Source organism: Rhamphochromis longiceps, linkage group LG7 (assembly GCF_057381845.1).
Source record: "Rhamphochromis longiceps isolate RC_006_pf linkage group LG7, R_longiceps_female_GT1.1, whole genome shotgun sequence".
Classification (NCBI taxonomy): Eukaryota; Metazoa; Chordata; class Actinopteri; order Cichliformes; family Cichlidae; genus Rhamphochromis; species Rhamphochromis longiceps.
In genome coordinates, this window is record NC_140563.1 from 18422072 (window position 1) to 18440321 (window position 18250).

General features: G+C 38.5%; 2 protein-coding genes across 2 annotated transcripts in view; one reads left to right on the forward strand and one right to left on the reverse strand.

The window, feature by feature from the left end:
- mov10l1 (Mov10 like RNA helicase 1) overlaps positions 1 to 18250 on the reverse strand; it is a 29354-nt gene that overhangs the window by 10074 nt on the left and 1030 nt on the right. The window contains exons 2-12 of the mRNA XM_085412686.1: positions 4273 to 4358; positions 3782 to 3913; positions 3464 to 3651; positions 3164 to 3323; positions 2865 to 2977; positions 2525 to 2712; positions 2037 to 2177; positions 1212 to 1502; positions 792 to 989; positions 540 to 654; positions 66 to 243 (exon numbers count right to left, since the gene is read on the reverse strand). Coding sequence (XP_085268812.1) covers positions 66 to 243; positions 540 to 654; positions 792 to 989; positions 1212 to 1502; positions 2037 to 2177; positions 2525 to 2712; positions 2865 to 2977; positions 3164 to 3323; positions 3464 to 3651; positions 3782 to 3875 — 1666 coding nt within the window. The 5' untranslated portion in view covers positions 3876 to 3913; positions 4273 to 4358. The remainder of the gene's footprint in view (positions 1 to 65; positions 244 to 539; positions 655 to 791; positions 990 to 1211; positions 1503 to 2036; positions 2178 to 2524; positions 2713 to 2864; positions 2978 to 3163; positions 3324 to 3463; positions 3652 to 3781; positions 3914 to 4272; positions 4359 to 18250) is intronic.
- Positions 7397 to 15866, forward strand: LOC146665168 (uncharacterized). Its single transcript, XM_085413017.1, has 4 exons — positions 7397 to 7680; positions 13269 to 13511; positions 14654 to 14806; positions 15377 to 15866. The coding sequence occupies exons 1-4, from the start codon at positions 7397 to 7399 to the stop codon at positions 15717 to 15719; spliced, it is 1023 nt and encodes a 340-aa protein (XP_085269143.1). The 3' UTR covers positions 15720 to 15866.

An 18250-nucleotide genomic window follows, 5' to 3' on the forward strand; every position in this document is an offset into this window, starting at 1 on the left:
CTTCTTTTGTTGAACAGTAACAATAAAGCAACAATAATGATGAAAGGCGCTTAAGGCCACCTTACCTATATAGAGATTAGGTCTGCCTTCGGCCAAACCCGGGACCTCGAGGTGCAGGTAGACAGCCCCTTTCCTGAGAAGCGCTCCGCTGATAGAGAATTCTCTCAGTTCCCTTTCTGCATTCAACTCTTCCAGCCACAGAAGGACTGAGAAACGCGACTGCATGTTTGACGGGGACAGCACCTGAGCAAAATGCAAAAACTTACTGTTTCACTTCATGCAAATTCTGATTTTCTATTTTCAATAGGGCACAAGACACCAGCCACCTGAGGCAGTTCCTAACATTTTACATCACATTGCTTACAGAAAGGCTTAAAAGTTAATTCCTTACTCAAGATCCACAGTTTGTTATTTTACTGATTCAGAAAGTGAAATTATTGTCAGCCAACCATAAACAACACCTCGGAATCATGTAAAAATCTAATGTTTTTTGTCATTATTTTTCAGGACCAGATTAACTTGACCACAGGCAAGCTCACCTCTCCAAGGCAAGGCTCAACAACCAGGACATCACTCTGGGCTTCCACACAGTCTCTTAGAGCTTGAGGCACAGGGTAGTTGGGTAGAAATTGTGGCAACCGTCGATTAGCAAGCCTAGAAGAGTGACAGTCAGCCTTACACAGCAAGTAGCAAGGGTTTGTTGTGAAACTTAATTTAGGGGGGGAAAAATAATTATGCCCACCAATAATCCCCCACATGATCAGAATCATTGGAATCAGCTCTTTCGATACCTTGGTGTTATTTTCGGAGCAGCTACTGTGATCACGTGAGAAGATTTCGCTGCCACTGGGCGACTATCAGTAGGAGCGTAGGGCACAGAGGGCTGAAGCACATCTTCACATTCACTGCGCACGGTGACCTCCAGGCGCCTCCCGATGGTGAAAGAAGAGAAGTGCAGCAGTAGCAGCTCAGCACAAGTTCCCAGGCTCCTTGAGAAATTTCCCAAACAAAATTCAACTGTACATAAAAATCATAACAACAAAGGCCCAATAGAGACACACGACACCTCCAACGGTGAAACTCTAATAAATTGTTAACCAGTAAATCCAAAGTGAGATTAAGCAAAGTTCTTCTTTCTCATACATTACCCATATTAGTGATTGTATTATTTTTATCATTGTTTTGATATGAGGAATAAAAACAAAACTTACTTTGCCTCGCAGGCTACAACAACTGGCAGTCTCTCTCCAGGTAAAATATCCAACTCGCTTTCCTGTCTTCTTAGACCAGGGGAATGGACCGCCTCCTTCTGCGCATCGCCATTATCTTTGTCTCCATCTTTTACTTGGATTTCTGAAGACTTGACAGGGTTTTCTTGCAGCTGCTGCCCTTTTTGCCTCAGTGACGTCAATCCTTTAACACTAACCAGAGTGAACTGTTCTTCTGAGTCCCAGCCAGCAAAGTCGCAGTGTGTAAACTTGTGGGTCTCTGAACCTTTATTTCTGTTAAGAGAAAGATGAAGACACTAAAACGCAATCCTACTGAATACTAATTAAAATCGCATTTTCTCAATAATATATAGTCCACAGTTCTCTGAAAGTTTGTGATGCAGTAGCACAATTTGCTGTGATTAAGCACTCATTTCCCCTTCTAAAAGGATGTGCACAGGGAGCATTTTGTGCTGATCAATGCTGACCTCTATCTCCAAGAGACTACATCATTTGTTTTGTTTTCAAGTTATGTGCCCTTATAAATAGTGCCAACATGCTTGCTCTGTCTGCTGTGGTTCCCATTTAGGTTGCCTCTGGAAAATTAGTTTCATTTAATTTATGCTCATATGAACACGTGGAAAAAGTATTACAATGTTTTTACTCTCAATGACATTTATCAAACAAAAGAGCAAAGTAGCTGCACTTTCACTTTTGACAGGTACAAAAGCAGAATTAAATCAGTGCTTTTAATAAGATGTACATAAATTTTAAAGAGATTTCATTTTGAGTGCTCTTAAGATTTTATTTCTTCCCTGATTAACTTACTGTATCCAGAGCACCAGCTCTCGCGTCTCCCCAGTCATCAGTTCCCCAAACTGTCCATAGTCTGTTACATTCAGCCCTCCTTTATCTTCTAAGATGCTCTTCAGCTCAGCCTCTCTGAGAGGTGTAGCAGAAAGATTTGCACTGCAATAAGAATAAAAAATACACTCATTATGATTAACTATCTATCAATCTGTCAATCCTTTCCGTCTCCGGGCGAGCTTTCCCGTGTTCAGTCAAATTAAGCCGCAGGCGCCACTCCTGGTGGTACCCTTCCGTCAATTTCTTTAAGTTTCAGCTTTGCAACCATACTCCCCCCGGAACCCAAAGACTTTGGTTTCCCGGATGCTGCCCGGCGGGTAATGGGAATAACACCGCCGGATCGCTAGCTGATGATTGCTCAATGAAGTTATTTTTCAAGCAGAAACTGTAAAAAGCAAACCCACAAAATATACAGTCATCACTTCAAGCTTAAAAACTGTAGCTGATACCTCTGAGAGAAGGGTACCATGCAAAGAGCCCTCCAGCTATAGAGTGACTGACTGCTCTCCACCATTATCAGGTTAACCAAATCTCCTACTAAAGGCTCGTAATGGGCAGGGAGCAGGAGAGAGTCCAAGCTGAAGAAAACACTGTCATCCACCACTCCACTACGACCATAGATACTGGTCACACGCACCTACAGAAAGGAGGTGAAAATGACAAATGGGGGGGGGGTTTTTTTACAAAGTTTTACCATTGCAAATAATTGAGCAGAAGAGTAAAGTACAACTAAATGGACTCCAATAAAATAAGCATGTATTGCATTTTAAAAAACAATGATACGATTACTTGGTCTAGGCGGCAATAGCGTAAAGGGACCACAGAATGAGCCTTGGTAGTCCACTGGTTAGGATTGATAAAATATTTTGCTTGGACCCAGTCTCCTTTCATTGGCTCGTAACCTGCGAGAAGACAGAAACGTAAACCTTCAGCAGATTGAAAGCATGATCTTTAAAGATCATGCTTTAATGATCATGCTTGGTTAAATCAGTCCAAAATACTGGCTGGGGCTGAATGACCAAGAATGGGTGTAGCAAAGCATCACGGGTGGAAGAAGCTTTTAGCATGTAACGTGAAGTGGGAGGTACCTTCCCAAAGACTGTGGCATGGGAAGTATGTGGTTTGATTTATGTAGCCACCATCTCCATCAAATGATGTGACCATGCCAACAAGAGGCCGCAGCTGCATAATGTCAGCTTCTAAGGAGGTTTTTCCTCCATCCTCCCAAGCGTCTGCACTCTTCTCCACCTAAAGGACATGGTTCAACAAAGCTCACTGTGAATGCCTTATTGGAGGGAACAACAAACAAGTTCTCAATAGAAACAACTTCACACTACGAAATAAACAGAAATTTAAGCTGTTGATCACATGAAGCACAGGCTCCTCACCCTTAAAGCTTTCCATCCCCCTTCGGAACCATCTCTTACTGCTATACAGTTGACCAGGTCTCCTTCTTTCAGTGGCACGCCACCCAAGACCTCACCACTAGTGAAGTAGATGGCATCGTCGATCATGCCATAGTCAAGACACAGCTGGGTTATCACCTGGCCCCTCAGGTGGCGAATGTCTTCCCTACCTGGTCAAGAAAAAAAAATGCAAACCAAACTTGACTAATCTAATGTGTTAGTATTCTGCTATCAGCAATACACACAATTAAGCTGACCAAATTTTTACCTTGACGTGGTTTGAAGTAATATTGCATTTACCTGATTCATGGGAGAAAATGTCTCCTTCCACTTCGACTGTCCTCCACAGTGGAGAAACCAGCTTGGACAGCACACAACGCACCGCAGTAAGCATATCTGCAAAATGCTAGCTCACGCAGCTAGCTACCCGCACTAAGAAAACAGGACACAGGAGATCTGCTCTTAATCGCCCAGTGGCAGCTTAATCCACCTAAGAGCAGGCTGTACGTTTGCCGTTGTTACACTTAACTCGCTAACAGACTATTAATCGAACACACAACTGAGTGAAGTCATAAAGTTGAATAAGTTATCAATGTCTGCTAATTAGCTGGGGCAGGAAAGTTAACAAGTTCACACGTCGCAGGAAAAGTTAGCTAAAAGCTACCTCACTTTAAAAGCCCGCAAATAGAAAATAATTGAAAACATTATTAAACAAATAAAGGTAGTGAGAATATGTTAATAATAAATTAGTTAGTGACATTAAACTAATTTTCAAATGTCTGATTCGAGACCTGTTGGCTCTTCCACCCTGAAGATCCGTGACACTTTGGAGGTACGCAGGGACGCTCGGTCACGGCTAGTTTTAAGAAGGGCGGCGCTAGGAGAGAGAGGGTAGATTTAACCAAACGGGGGCGCTGTAAAGTACACAGTAAGCAGGTGATAGGAGGAGTGAGAAGAGAAGGAAAGACTGCCGGGTCTGCACGCTTTTTTTTTTTTTTAACTTTATTTATCACATTATAGACATACAGTCAAGTAAAACAGGGATCACATAAAAGATAACATTGTGGTAGTACAATGAGGAACAGAAAGAGTGACAAAGACAGTAAGACAAAAGTGAGTACAAAAATAAAATAAATCAAGGGGAACATAAATAAACAAAAGTTTGCAAGAGCCAAAATCAAGTTAGCAGTTTCAATAGGTTACAGATGTTAACAGTCTTGAGAGCCTTAGTGTTTTTTGATGAGGAGATTGTCCTTATATATTGTGCAAGTTCCATTTTTAATACAAGAAGTTCAGGCTTTCTGCCGAGGACTCTGCTTTTGTGTATATGAAATTTTGCCAAAAATAAAACCAAATTTATAAAAAAGAAAGCATCATTGTCCTTGTCTTTAAAATTATAATAGCCAAAGATAACATCCTTATAGTACAGTTGAAGATTAGGGAGAACAAAGTCAGTAATAAACTTGTGGAAATCCTTCCAGAATTTACACGTAAATTTACATGACCAAAACAGATGAGAAACTGTTTCAGGTTGCTCTTGACAGAAGGTACAATTTACATTTATTTCAGCCATACATTTGGACAAATATTGTTTGGTAGGGTAAAACTTATGAATCAACTTAAAAGAAATCTCTTTAATTTTGTTTGTCAAGAAAAACCTTTGTGGTAAAGTCCAAACTTTTTTCCATTCAATATCTGTTACAAAATTGGCCCAATAAAATATGGCTGATGGAACAGAGACCATTGCATCCCGAAAGAGAGATCTTATTTTGGTATTTATAGACTTATGAGAGGAAAAGCAAACATTGCCAAGAGAAGAATGTAACACATCCGGGGGAGTGACCTGTAGTGGAGCACTGTGGGAGCATCTGTGTAACATGGACAGACCAGATGGGATGGCATCGAACACTATTGAGAATTCTTTAGGCGTTATCGGTACATTGTATCTCCTGAGGAACTCAGAGTAATTATAAAAGAGTCCATCTTCTCTAAATAACTGACTAACCAAGATTATTCCATTATTAAACCAGTTATTTAAAAAAAGGGTTTTATTTTTATAAATAATATTGCAGTTATTCCAAATAAAACAGTTTTGTGGAGAGAAATTGTGTTTGTAAATCAGCGCCCATGCCAAAAGAATTTGTTGATGAAAGTGAGAAAGTTTCAGTGGTATTTTTGGAATACTGTAATTGCAGAGCAGTAGGAAGTTAAGGCCGCCTAAATTAGAGAACACATGATGTGAGATAAAGTTCCAGATAGAAGTGGGATTTCTTAAATACTTTTTAATCCAGTTTATTTTAAAGGTGTTGTTAAGAGCACCGAAATCAATAAAATTTATGCCTCCTTTATCATATGAATTTAAAGCTACTGATTTACGTAAGTAGTGAGTTTTATTTTTCCATAAAAAATTGTATAATAATTTGTTAATTGACTTACAGGTTGTATTATCAACATGTAGTGACTGGGCAGCATAGGTTAGACGGGAGATACCTTCAGCCTTCGATAGCAGAACTCTACCCTTCAATGACAGGTCTCGCTGTAGCCAATGATTAAAAAGGGTCTACAGCCTTAAAGGCCGCATTTTAAGGCCGATTGCGTCACAGTGGCGCGCCGAAGGCTGTCCCAATTCAAAGGCTGCTCGAAATGCGGCCCTCAAATGTGTCCTTCATTTCCCTGAATTTAAGGCTGTGGCAGTGTAGACTTCGTGGCCCAACATATCCCACAATTCATAGCACGGCAGTCGGTGTGGATAATTTTGCCGCAGACGGCAGAAGCGGAGCGGCCGAAGAGTAAACTGTGAAAAGTAAGTACTAAATATTATGTCACTTATTTATGTGCAAATGTTTAATAATGAGGAACATTAAAACATTACTGTTGGCCACATGTCGGCAAACTTATTTGCCATTAGCGATGTTTGTACGTTCAGCTTTTACTTGCTTTCAAAGCCTTTAAAATATAATAATACAATAGTCGACCTTAATCTTACAGAGAATGTGATGATTTTGTGGATAATTAAAGTCAGTCATATATCCACAAACACAACAAGCTGAAAGTCAGTGATGCTGCTCGGTTTGCAGTCCTGAATATCACGGCACAAGCAGGATTCACTGCTCTGTTAATGTTAGCTATGTTATATTGCTGCCTCTGTTCGGTGGTGTCGAGCCAAACGGACTTTAACGTGTGTTTGAACGAGCTGACGGTTCACTCGTTAAGCTGAAAGAAAGATGCTTTAATCACAGGAGTCACACATGTGCCCACTGTACCATCTGGGAACTCTTCTTGTTTAGCACTCATAATAACACAAACACTAAATCCTCCTGTTTTGTAGCAGTGTATACACCTGAGACTGTCACCTGTCTGTCTGTCCTGCACTCTCTCTCTGTTTCTTTCTCTCTGATTGTGGAATAAAAGTATGAACATGTATTTATAAGTTACACTTGTGTTTGAATCCTGCAGCTTATCACACATTTGATTTCCATGTGTGACAACTGAGCAGCATGATGATTGTGAAGATCCTGCTGGGTGTCTTGTATCTCTCAGGTTGGCATTTGGCTGCTGCTATTTTGGGGTTTTTTTGGGAGCCAAGAGTGACCAGAAGGACCCTCCTGCTCCACCAGGCCCAGGATCCTCCAGCAGCCACTGGGCCCAGGATCCTCCAGCAGCCACTAGGCCCAGGATCCTCCAGCAGCCACCGGGCCCAGGCTCTTCCAGCAGCCACCGGGCCCAGGCTCTTCCAGCAGCCACCGGGCCCAGGCTCTTCCAGCAGCCACTAGGCCCAGGATCCTCCTGCTCCACCAGGCCCAGGATCCTCCAGCAGCCACTGGGCCCAGGCTCCTCTAGCAAGGCACCAACAAGTAAATCGACAGTGACTTCAACGGGCCATCACAAGGAAATACCAATCTCATCATTTTCAAAATGCCGCCTAAAAAAGCAAACCCAGGAGTTGAAGAGGAGTTGGAGGAGATTAGGAAATCGCTTACTTTCATGTCTGATGAACTGAGCAAAGTGGCTAAACAACAAGGTATGCTACATGACCTAATGGATGAAATAAAACAACTAAAAAACCTCATAAAGGACAAGGACAAGAAAATAGACGACTTGGAACGGCGAATCGAGGACCTTGAACAATACACAAGAATGGATGATTTAGTCATAAGTGGACTGGAGACGCAACACCGAACCTACACCAGCTGGTGGAGGTAAAGACGGTGAAGATGCCCCGGTAGAGGAGCTGCAAACGCTTGAACAGCAAGTGATAAAATTCCTTCAAACGAAGAATGTAAGTATTCAGAGCCATCATATTGCAGCATGCCACACGCTCCCCAGAAAAGACAGTAAAACAAAGCCATCAATCATTCTTCGGTTTGTGAGTCGCAAAACAAAGATTGAGTTACTGAAACAGGGTAAGAAGCTAAAAGGGACTGGTGTGTATTTAAATGAACATTTAACAAAAAAGACTGCTGAAATTGCAAGACAGGCACGCAGCCTGAGAAAACAAAATAAGATACAAGCGACATGGACGAGGAACTGCAAAGTAATGATAAGACTAAATGGCAATCCCGAAGAAGTTGTGATGATAAGAGAACTCAAAGACTTAGAGCAATATAAATAATCAGGAATCTGCTATGGAATCTATTGGAAAAGTGACGATTGGATAATGAACAATGGGTATGGAAAGTGTTTCTGGCCTTACGGCTCAAAAACAATGGAAACAACAACAACAAAAACACATAAATGACAAGTTTGGACACAGATTATAGGTTTCCATTCAGAGATATTGAAGAGGAGGAATTTGATTATGAGAAGGACTGTCAAGGTGGTTATTTTGCCACACACACTGAGAAAACGAACTTCAAAACGTTTAACTATGCAGAGCACAACATGCATGACCCTGAAAGTAACATTGACCCAGATACCCACTTCTACAATAACACCAATAATACTTGTGAGTACTATACAGATGACCAATTCAATATGAATATTAAAATGGCAAATGCATTGTCGGTCATACATTTCAATAGTAGAAGCCTGTATAAAAAATGTTCTAAAATTACAGAATGTTTAAGTAAGTTAAAAAAGTTTAATATAATTGCAATATCAGAAACATGGCTCGATAATGAGAAAGTTAGTGAAATGGGACTGGAAGGATACGAATTATTTACAATGAACAGGGTGAATAAAAAAGGAGGCGGTGTTGCTTTATATGTAGATAAAGTTTTGAAATGTAGTCTGATTGAATGTATGTCAAGCACCATAGATAACGTATTGGAATGTGTCACTATTGAAATCTATGTTGAAAAAGCTAACAATATAATTATAAGTTGCATCTATAGGACACCAGGTTCATGCCTTGAGATATTCAATGGAAAAACTTGCTGCTATGTTTAGCAACTTAAATGATAAAAAAGTGCAAATAATTTGTGGTGATTTTAATATAGATTTGCTAAACCCAAATGGACATCAGAAAACAACAGATTTCATCAATACAATGTATAGTAACTCCCTTTTCCCTGTCATTATAAAACCAAGTAGAATAACAACTGATACAGCTACATCGATAGATAATATATTCACAAATAAAATTGACCATGAAATAGTAGGTGGACTTCTTATAACTGATATAAGCGATCATCTTCCTGTTTTTGCAATTTTTCAAAATTATTTTGGGATTAAAACGAAACAAAAGAATCAAATATTTGATATGATACGACATAGAACAACAAGAGCCATTGCTGCCCTCCAGGTGGACTTAAAGGAACACAATTGGAATGAGGTTTTTGCAAATGAAGATTCAAATAGTGCATATGATGCACTCTTATCAACAGTAATTTCACTATATGAAAAAGCATTGTCCTTTAATGAAGATCACTAGAAAGCATCACAGATCAAATAAGCCATGGATCACAAAGGGGATAGAAGATGCATGTAAAAAGAAAAATAATCTATATAAGGGATTCATAAAACAGAGGACAAAAGATGCTGAAATAAAGTACAAGTTATATAAAAATAGATTAGTAAATATTATAAGAACAAGTAAGAAAGAATATTACCACAAATTATTGGAGCAAAGTAGAAGTAACACACAAGAAACGTGGAGGATATTAAACAGTATAATCAAAAAGGGCTCAAAAAATAAGAATTATCCAGATTATTTTAAAAAAGATAAAGATATTGTGCTTGATAAAACTAAAGACATTGCAAATGAATTTAATGATTTCTTTGTAAATGTTGGCTTTAATTTAGCAAAAGAAATTCCAGAGTCAAGAAATAATAACGACCTGAATAAACATATTACTCAGAATGTGTCCTCCATGTTTATTGGTGCTATAACTCACAGAGAAATAATTAACATTGTGAAGACATTTAAAAATAAAAAGTCCACTGACTGTTTTGGTATTGACATGATATTAGTTAAAAGTATTATAGAATATATAGTGCAACCTTTCGCATACATTTGTAATCTGTCCTTTCAAACTGGTGTGTTTCCCTCACAAATGAAAATAGCAAAAGTTATTCCAATCCATAAAAACGGAGAGAGATGTCAGTTTACCAATTATAGGCCAATATCACTACTCCCACAGTTCTCAAAAATTTTATAGAAAAGTTATTTGTTAATAGACTTGATAAATATATTGAGAAGCATAATCTCCTAAGTGATAACCAATATGGCTTTAGAGTGAAAAGGTCCACTTCGATGGCAGTGATGGAACTTGTTGAAGGGATATCGAATGCTATAGATAATAAGGAATATACTGTTGGTGTTTTTATAGACTTAAAAAAGGCGTTTGATACAATTGATCATTCTATATTAATGAATAAACTAGAGAGATATGGCATAAGAGGGATAGCATGCAAGTGGATGAAAAGTTACCTGGATGACAGATATCAATATGTCGAATTCAATAATGTAAAATCTAAGCAGTTGAAGGTAACTTGTGGTGTTCCTCAGGGCTCTGTGCTGGGCCCTAAATTATTTATATTATATATAAATGACATATGTAGCATTTCCAAACTGTTAAAATGTGTATTGTTTGCTGATGATACCAATCTGTACTGCTCAGGTTAAAAACCTAGAACAGCTTCTGACTACAGCGGAAAAGGAGTTAAATATATTAAAAAACTGGTTTGATGTAAATAAGTTATCATTAAATATAAAGAAAACAAAATTGATTATTTTTGGCACTAGACAAATGAAAACTGTATCTAAAATAAGGGTTAATGGAATTGAAATTGAAAGAGTGTACGAAAATAAATTTCTTGGAGTGATAATTGATGATAAGCTGAGTTGGAAGTCTCATATAAACCATGTGAAAACAAAAATGTCAAAAACCATTGCTATTCTCTATAAAACAAAGCATGTCCTGAACAAAAAATCATTATACACACTTTATTGTACTCTGTTTCTTCCATATATGACTTACTGTCTGGAGATATGGGGTAATGCATATAAAACGAACACTCTTCCTATTTTCAAGTTACAAAAAAGAGCTATAAGAATTATAAACCAATCAAACTATATAGAACCAACTAACATTTTGTTTATTAATCTGAATACCCTGAAATTTTATGATTTAGTTGAATATAAAATGGCACAGATAATGTATAAAGCACAAAATAACTTGCTTTGCCCCAGTACTCAGAAGCTGTTCAAAGTCAGAGAGAGTCAATATGACTTAAGGGGAACAGATTTCTTTAAAAAAAACAAGATAAGGACAAATATAAAGCAGAGATGTGTTTCTGTTAGAGGAGTTAACCTGTGGAATAGTTATGACAGTGATTTTAAAAAGGTGTAGTTCATTTTCCTTGTTTAAAAATATGTTTTAAAATAGAGTATTAGAAAAATATATAAATCAAGAATGAAAAGAGCAAAAAAAAAAAACCCTCTTGATTCTTTTGCTTTGATGTAGTTACTTATCTAAGGTGGAAAGTTGTTTTTTTTTTCTTGTTTGTTTGTTTGTTTGTTTGTTTTTGTTTTTGCTTTGTTTTATTATTTGCTTCGAGCCCTGTGTACAGGAGCTGCATGCAAAAAGATATTTTGTTAAAAGGGTTGGCGTAATAAGCAAATGCTTCAGCCAATACCTTTTGATTAGCCTTGTCTCATGCTTTCTTGCTTTGTGGTAGATTTTTGTTCTGTTTTCACTGAGATATTTGAATGCTAATCAATAAAAAAAAAAAATCAAAATCAAAACTGCAAGTGTCCAGAGTGAGGACAGACTGAGGGACCCACTGCTGCACATCATCTGTGAGGTTTTGCACCCCTGATGATCCACCAGGACAAACTCAGCAGTGTGTGAGGAAGAGGAGGAGGAAGAGCCAGCAGCAGCTGACAGATGGAGAGAATAGACAGACTGTTCCCTGTTTGTGAAGGACTGCTAGAAAGGTTTAAAATAACTAACTGTCTGTCCTGAATCAGTCTTATTAGGTAATGTTCAAATAAGTTTATCATTCCAGTGTTTTCAGTGTGGGAGAAAGTACTCAGGGCCTTAACGTTAAACACTATGAAATGCAGCAACAAGTTTAATGTTCAGAAACATAAAGTATGTATCAGCAGCAGAATGGAGCTAAAAATAAATGTTTGTTTCAGTTCTATGAAGCTTTGAGTATTTTGGATTAGTAGCACTGCTGTGTTTGTTGCATCATATTGCTGTAATTGTTTATATGCTTTATATATTCTGAGGTAAGTTGATCTATAGTGTTACATCATATTCTATAAGGATGTTGTGTTTGTTTACTTTCTGCCCAGTTTGACCCATTTAGCAGAAGACAGCCTATTTAAAGCTCTGATATCTATTCTGTATGACTTAAAGCAGTTATGACATGGTATGATTTTCTCACCCAATAAAGGAATATTTAATATATCAGTCTACTCTTCATTCTATCAGACACAGTTATCACAGCTCGTACATTTGCTTTTTACACATATATGTAAGTATTGAGCCAAATTTAGTAATGTCAACATACTGAAGAAACAACATTTGTCTCTTATATATAATACATCTATATATACACTGTCAAAGATACTTGAGTATCTTTGAGTGAAGATTTAAGGTGATAGGACATATGAATAGCTGCAACTTGGATCTTTACTGAAGCTCAGTATTTGACACAGAGTTCACTCACATGAATTTCACTCACATGTGCTGTACCAGTGTACCTGCACATGTGATGTGACAATAGAAGTGATTTGATTTGTGAGTTCAAACTCACTGCTGTAATAACTAATAATGATTAATATAATAACTATAATATTGGCCATCTCATATTTACACTGACTTTAGTCTCATGAACAACATTAACTATTTGTTATTTACTAGCTAATCTTAAATGACTGTTCAGTACAGATATGAAGCCCAACAATCATGTTTTACAGTCCTGTGGTCTCAGCCTCAGATACTTATTAAATCACACAAAGCTCGTGTAGAAACAAACAAATGAACAAAATATGTTCTCCTTCATTTCTGTCAACCACAGGTTTCCAGCTATCATGGTTGCTAGGCAACCTGGGCAGCGCGACTGAGGCTAGACCGTCCCATTTCACAAGCCTCACACTTCCGGCCTTAGCGGTCTTTGAGTACGCGGCCCTTGAGGACCGTTGAGGCTGCGTACTTTAAGGCTGCAGACCCTGAATTGGGATACAGCCTCTGTCTCCAAATTTGCAAGATGGCAGCCTCCACAAGCGGGGTATTTTGGCTTCATTTTTGCACAATGGTAGGAGGCGGGGTCGCGTCGTCCATGTTTTCTACAGTCAATGGCTGTGTCCCAATTCAGGGGCTGTGTCCCAATTCAGGGTCTGCACGCATGAACTACGCATTTTAAGTGCGATTACGTCACCGCCACGCGACGACGGCTGTCCCAATTCGAAGTGTACTTCAAATGCATACTCCAAATGCGCCGTCGATTTCCCCAAATATCAAGCGTGGTCCGGTGCACGCTTCCCATATATCCCACAATTGATAGCACGGCGGTGGGTGTGGATAATTTTGCCGCAAAATACGGCAGAAGGGAGCCCCCGAAGAGTGAACTGTCAAAAGTAAGTATTGAATATGATGTCACCTATTTATGTGCGAATGTTTAATAACGAAGAACATTAAAACATTGCTGTTGGCCACATATCAGCAAAGTTATGTGACATTAGTGATGTTTGTAACTTGTTTAACTTGGGTTTAAAGCCTCTACACACACACACACACACACACACACACACACACACACACACACACACACATATATATATATTTAAATATATATATATATATATATATATATATATATATATATAGATATATATAGATAGATACATATCATATCACAATAATCTGACAATACTATGATATTGGCCATATTATATTTACATTACCACAGTGAGATGGCTTTAGTGAACATGAACAACAAGAGCTAATTGTTATTTACTAACTACTCTTGAAATGACTGTTCAGTACAGAAATGAAGCCCAACTATCATGTTTTCCAGTCCTGTGGTCTCAGCCTCAGATACTCAACTAATCAAAGTGATGTCATGACAAAAATGAATGACCAACAAAACATTTTTTCTCCTTCATTTCTGTCACACAAAGCTGTATGAGACGTTTCTCGCGGTTAGTATCATGGTTCCTAGGCAACCTGAACAGCGCTACGAAGGCTAGACCATCCCATTTCACAAGCCTCTCACTTCCGCACTACGTAGTACGCGTAGTGCGCGTACTTCAAGCGTGCAGACCCTGAATTGGGACACAGCCATACGCGTTTGAAGTACACTTCGAATTGGCGGTGACGTAATCGCACTCAAAATGCGTACTTCAAGCGTGCGGTCTCTTAATTGGGACACAGCCGATATTTACTGATTTCGAAATCCAATACTTGTTTCTTTCAGACTCGTGAACCATGAACAGATGCCTCTAAGATTTGTAATGAGTAGTTATTTAGTTACTGCTTACTCTGCCTAACTCCTTGGTTCAGAAACACCTGCTGTCAAAAGGGAAATTGCATAGTGCCCTCTGGCGGTCAAAGTATCAAAAATCGACTCTCATAACATGGTTGAAGGGTATGGAAGCCACTAAAAAAAAGGATCCATAACTCAAAATTTCGAGTTATTTTCTCAAAATTCCGAGTTATTTTCTCGAAATTTCGAGCACACCATCCGCTCCGAGCTCCCTGACCTGCACTCAATCTACAGCAGGCGGTGCTGGACCAAGGCCAGGAAGATCGTGAAGGACCTCAGCCATCCCAACAACGGACTGTTCTGTCTGTTGAGGTCTGGAAAGCGATTCCGCTCCCTGAAGACCAACACAGAGAGACTGAGGAGGAGCTTCTTCCCGCAGGCGATACGGTCTCTCAATCACACCACCACACAGTACTGACCCACACATATAGTTCTTACACACAGGGGACATTCTGGACATTGTTTTCACTTCATCACTTAAATCACTTTAAGCATATTTGCACTGCACAAGACATAATGTGGATTGCACAACACTGGACATTATATTCTTCATTTCCAGTTAATACTTGTACAGCTGCTGTTATTGTGTATATATATATTTATATTTCTTCATACATTCTTATATAGTTCTATACTGTGTATTGTGTATTTTGTTGTAGTTATTTTATTTTTTTAACTTTAATTTATATATTTTATCTTATTCTTTCCCAGTTAAATTTACCTTTCATTCTAATTTGTGTTGTACAGTTATTTCATTTTTAACTTTAATTTTTATATTTTATTTTATTCCTTCCTAGTTAAATTTACCCTTTTTAATTTTCATATTTATTTCCTATCTTATTCATAGCCTTTTCTTTTTTTCTTTAGGTCACGAGCAGTTGTCTAAGCATTTCACTGCATATCGTACTGTGTATGACTGTGTACGTGACAAATAAAATTTGAATTTGATTTGCTCAGGAACTTTTACTCGTGCACCATAGAGAGCATCCTGGCGGGAAACATCTTAACCTGGTTCGGGAACAGCACCATGCAGGACAGACGAGCTCTACAGAGGGTTGTGCGGTCAGCTGAGCGCACCATCCGCTCTGAGCTCCCTGACCTGCACTCAATCTACAGCAGGCGGTGCTGGACCAAGGCCAGGAAGATCGTGAAGGACCTCAGCCATCCCAACAACAGACTGTTCTCTCTGCTGAGGTCAGGAAAGCGATTCCGCTCCCTGAAGACCAACACAGAAAGACTGAGGAGGAGCTTCTTCCCGCAGGCGATACGGTCTCTCAATCACACCACCACACAGTACTGACCCACACATACAGTTCTTACACACAGGGGACATTCTGGACATTGTTTTCACTTCATCACTTAAATCACTTTAAGCATATTTGCACTGCACAAGACATAATGTGGATTGCACAACACTGGACATTATATTCTTCATTTCCAGTTAATACTTGTACAGCTGCTGTTATTGTGTATATATATATTTATATTTCTTCATACATTCTTATATAGTTCTATACTGTGTATTGTGTATTTTGTTGTAGTTATTTTATTTTTTTAACTTTAATTTATATATTTTATCTTATTCTTTCCCAGTTAAATTTACCTTTCATTCTAATTTGTGTTGTACAGTTATTTCATTTTTAACTTTAATTTTTATATTTTATTTTATTCCTTCCTAGTTAAATTTACCCTTTTTAATTTTCATATTTATTTCCTATCTTATTCATAGCCTTTTCTTTTTTTCTTTAGGTCACGAGCAGTTGTCTAAGCATTTCACTGCATATCGTACTGTGTATGACTGTGTACGTGACAAATAAAATTTGAATTTGATTTGCTCAGGAACTTTTACTCGTGCACCATAGAGAGCATCCTGGCGGGAAACATCTTAACCTGGTTCGGGAACAGCACCATGCAGGACAGACGAGCTCTACAGAGGGTTGTGCGGTCAGCTGAGCGCACCATCCGCTCTGAGCTCCCTGACCTGCACTCAATCTACAGCAGGCGGTGCTGGACCAAGGCCAGGAAGATCGTGAAGGACCTCAGCCATCCCAACAACAGACTGTTCTCTCTGCTGAGGTCAGGAAAGCGATTCCGCTCCCTGAAGACCAACACAGAAAGACTGAGGAGGAGCTTCTTCCCGCAGGCGATACGGTCTCTCAATCACACCACCACACAGTACTGACCCACACATACAGTTCTTACACACAGGGGACATTCTGGACATTGTTTTCACTTCATCACTTAAATCACTTTAAGCATATTTGCACTGCACAAGACATAATGTGGATTGCACAACACTGGACATTATATTCTTCATTTCCAGTTAATACTTGTACAGCTGCTGTTATTGTGTATATATATATTTATATTTCTTCATACATTCTTATATAGTTCTATACTGTGTATTGTGTATTTTGTTGTAGTTATTTTATTTTTTTAACTTTAATTTATATATTTTATCTTATTCTTTCCCAGTTAAATTTACCTTTCATTCTAATTTGTGTTGTACAGTTATTTCATTTTTAACTTTAATTTTTATATTTTATTTTATTCCTTCCTAGTTAAATTTACCCTTTTTAATTTTCATATTTATTTCCTATCTTATTCATAGCCTTTTCTTTTTTTCTTTAGGTCACGAGCAGTTGTCTAAGCATTTCACTGCATATCGTACTGTGTATGACTCTGTACGTGACAAATAAAATTTGAATTTGATTTGCTCAGGAACTTTTACTCGTGCACCATAGAGAGCATCCTGGCGGGAAACATCTTAACCTGGTTCGGGAACAGCACCATGCAGGACAGACGAGCTCTACAGAGGGTTGTGCGGTCAGCTGAGCGCACCATCCGCTCCGAGCTCCCTGACCTGCACTCAATCTACAGCAGGCGGTGCTGGACCAAGGCCAGGAAGATCGTGAAGGACCTCAGCCATCCCAACAACAGACTGTTCTCTCTGCTGAGGTCAGGAAAGCGATTCCGCTCCCTGAAGACCAACACAGAGAGACTGAGGAGGAGCTTCTTCCCGCAGGCGATACGGTCTCTCAATCACACCACCACACAGTACTGACCCACACATATGGTTCTTACACACACACTGGACTTTCTGGACTTTGGTTTTGCACAACACTGGTCACTATATTCTTCATTTCCGGTTAATACTTGTACAGCTGCTGTTATTGTGTATATATTTATTTATATTTAGATTTCTTCATACATTCTTATATAGTTCTATATTGTGTATTGTGTATTTTGTTGTACAGTTATTTTATTTTCAACTTTAATTTATATATTTATCTTTATCTTATTCTTCCCAGTTAAATTTACCCTTCATTCTAATTTGTGTTGTACAGTTATTTCATTTTTAACCTTAATTTATATTTTATTCCTTCCTAGTTAAATTTACCCTTTTTAATTTTTCATATTTATTTCCTATCTTATTCATAGCCTTTTCCTTTTTTGTTCTCTTTAGGTCACGAGCAGTTGTCCAAGCATTTCACTACATATCGTACTGTGTATGACTGTGTACGTGACAAATAAAATTTGAATTTGATTTAATTTGAATTTGAAATTCTTGGTCCCAGCTTTTACCACAAGAGGGCAGCGGTGGTGTTTTTTGTACACAAGACGTCCCACAGGCTGCACAACAGAGTGCAAATGAGGCCAAGGGAAGTATCACATCAGATAATCTCAGAGTATGTGTTGTTATAAGTGGACACTACTAAACTTTGTTTAGTGACAACAAAATGCCATGCGAAATTATGCCAACTACGTGAGAACCAAAGGAAAAAAACAGATTACATGAGCCCAAACAACTTTTTCCTTTTCTTTCTGTCA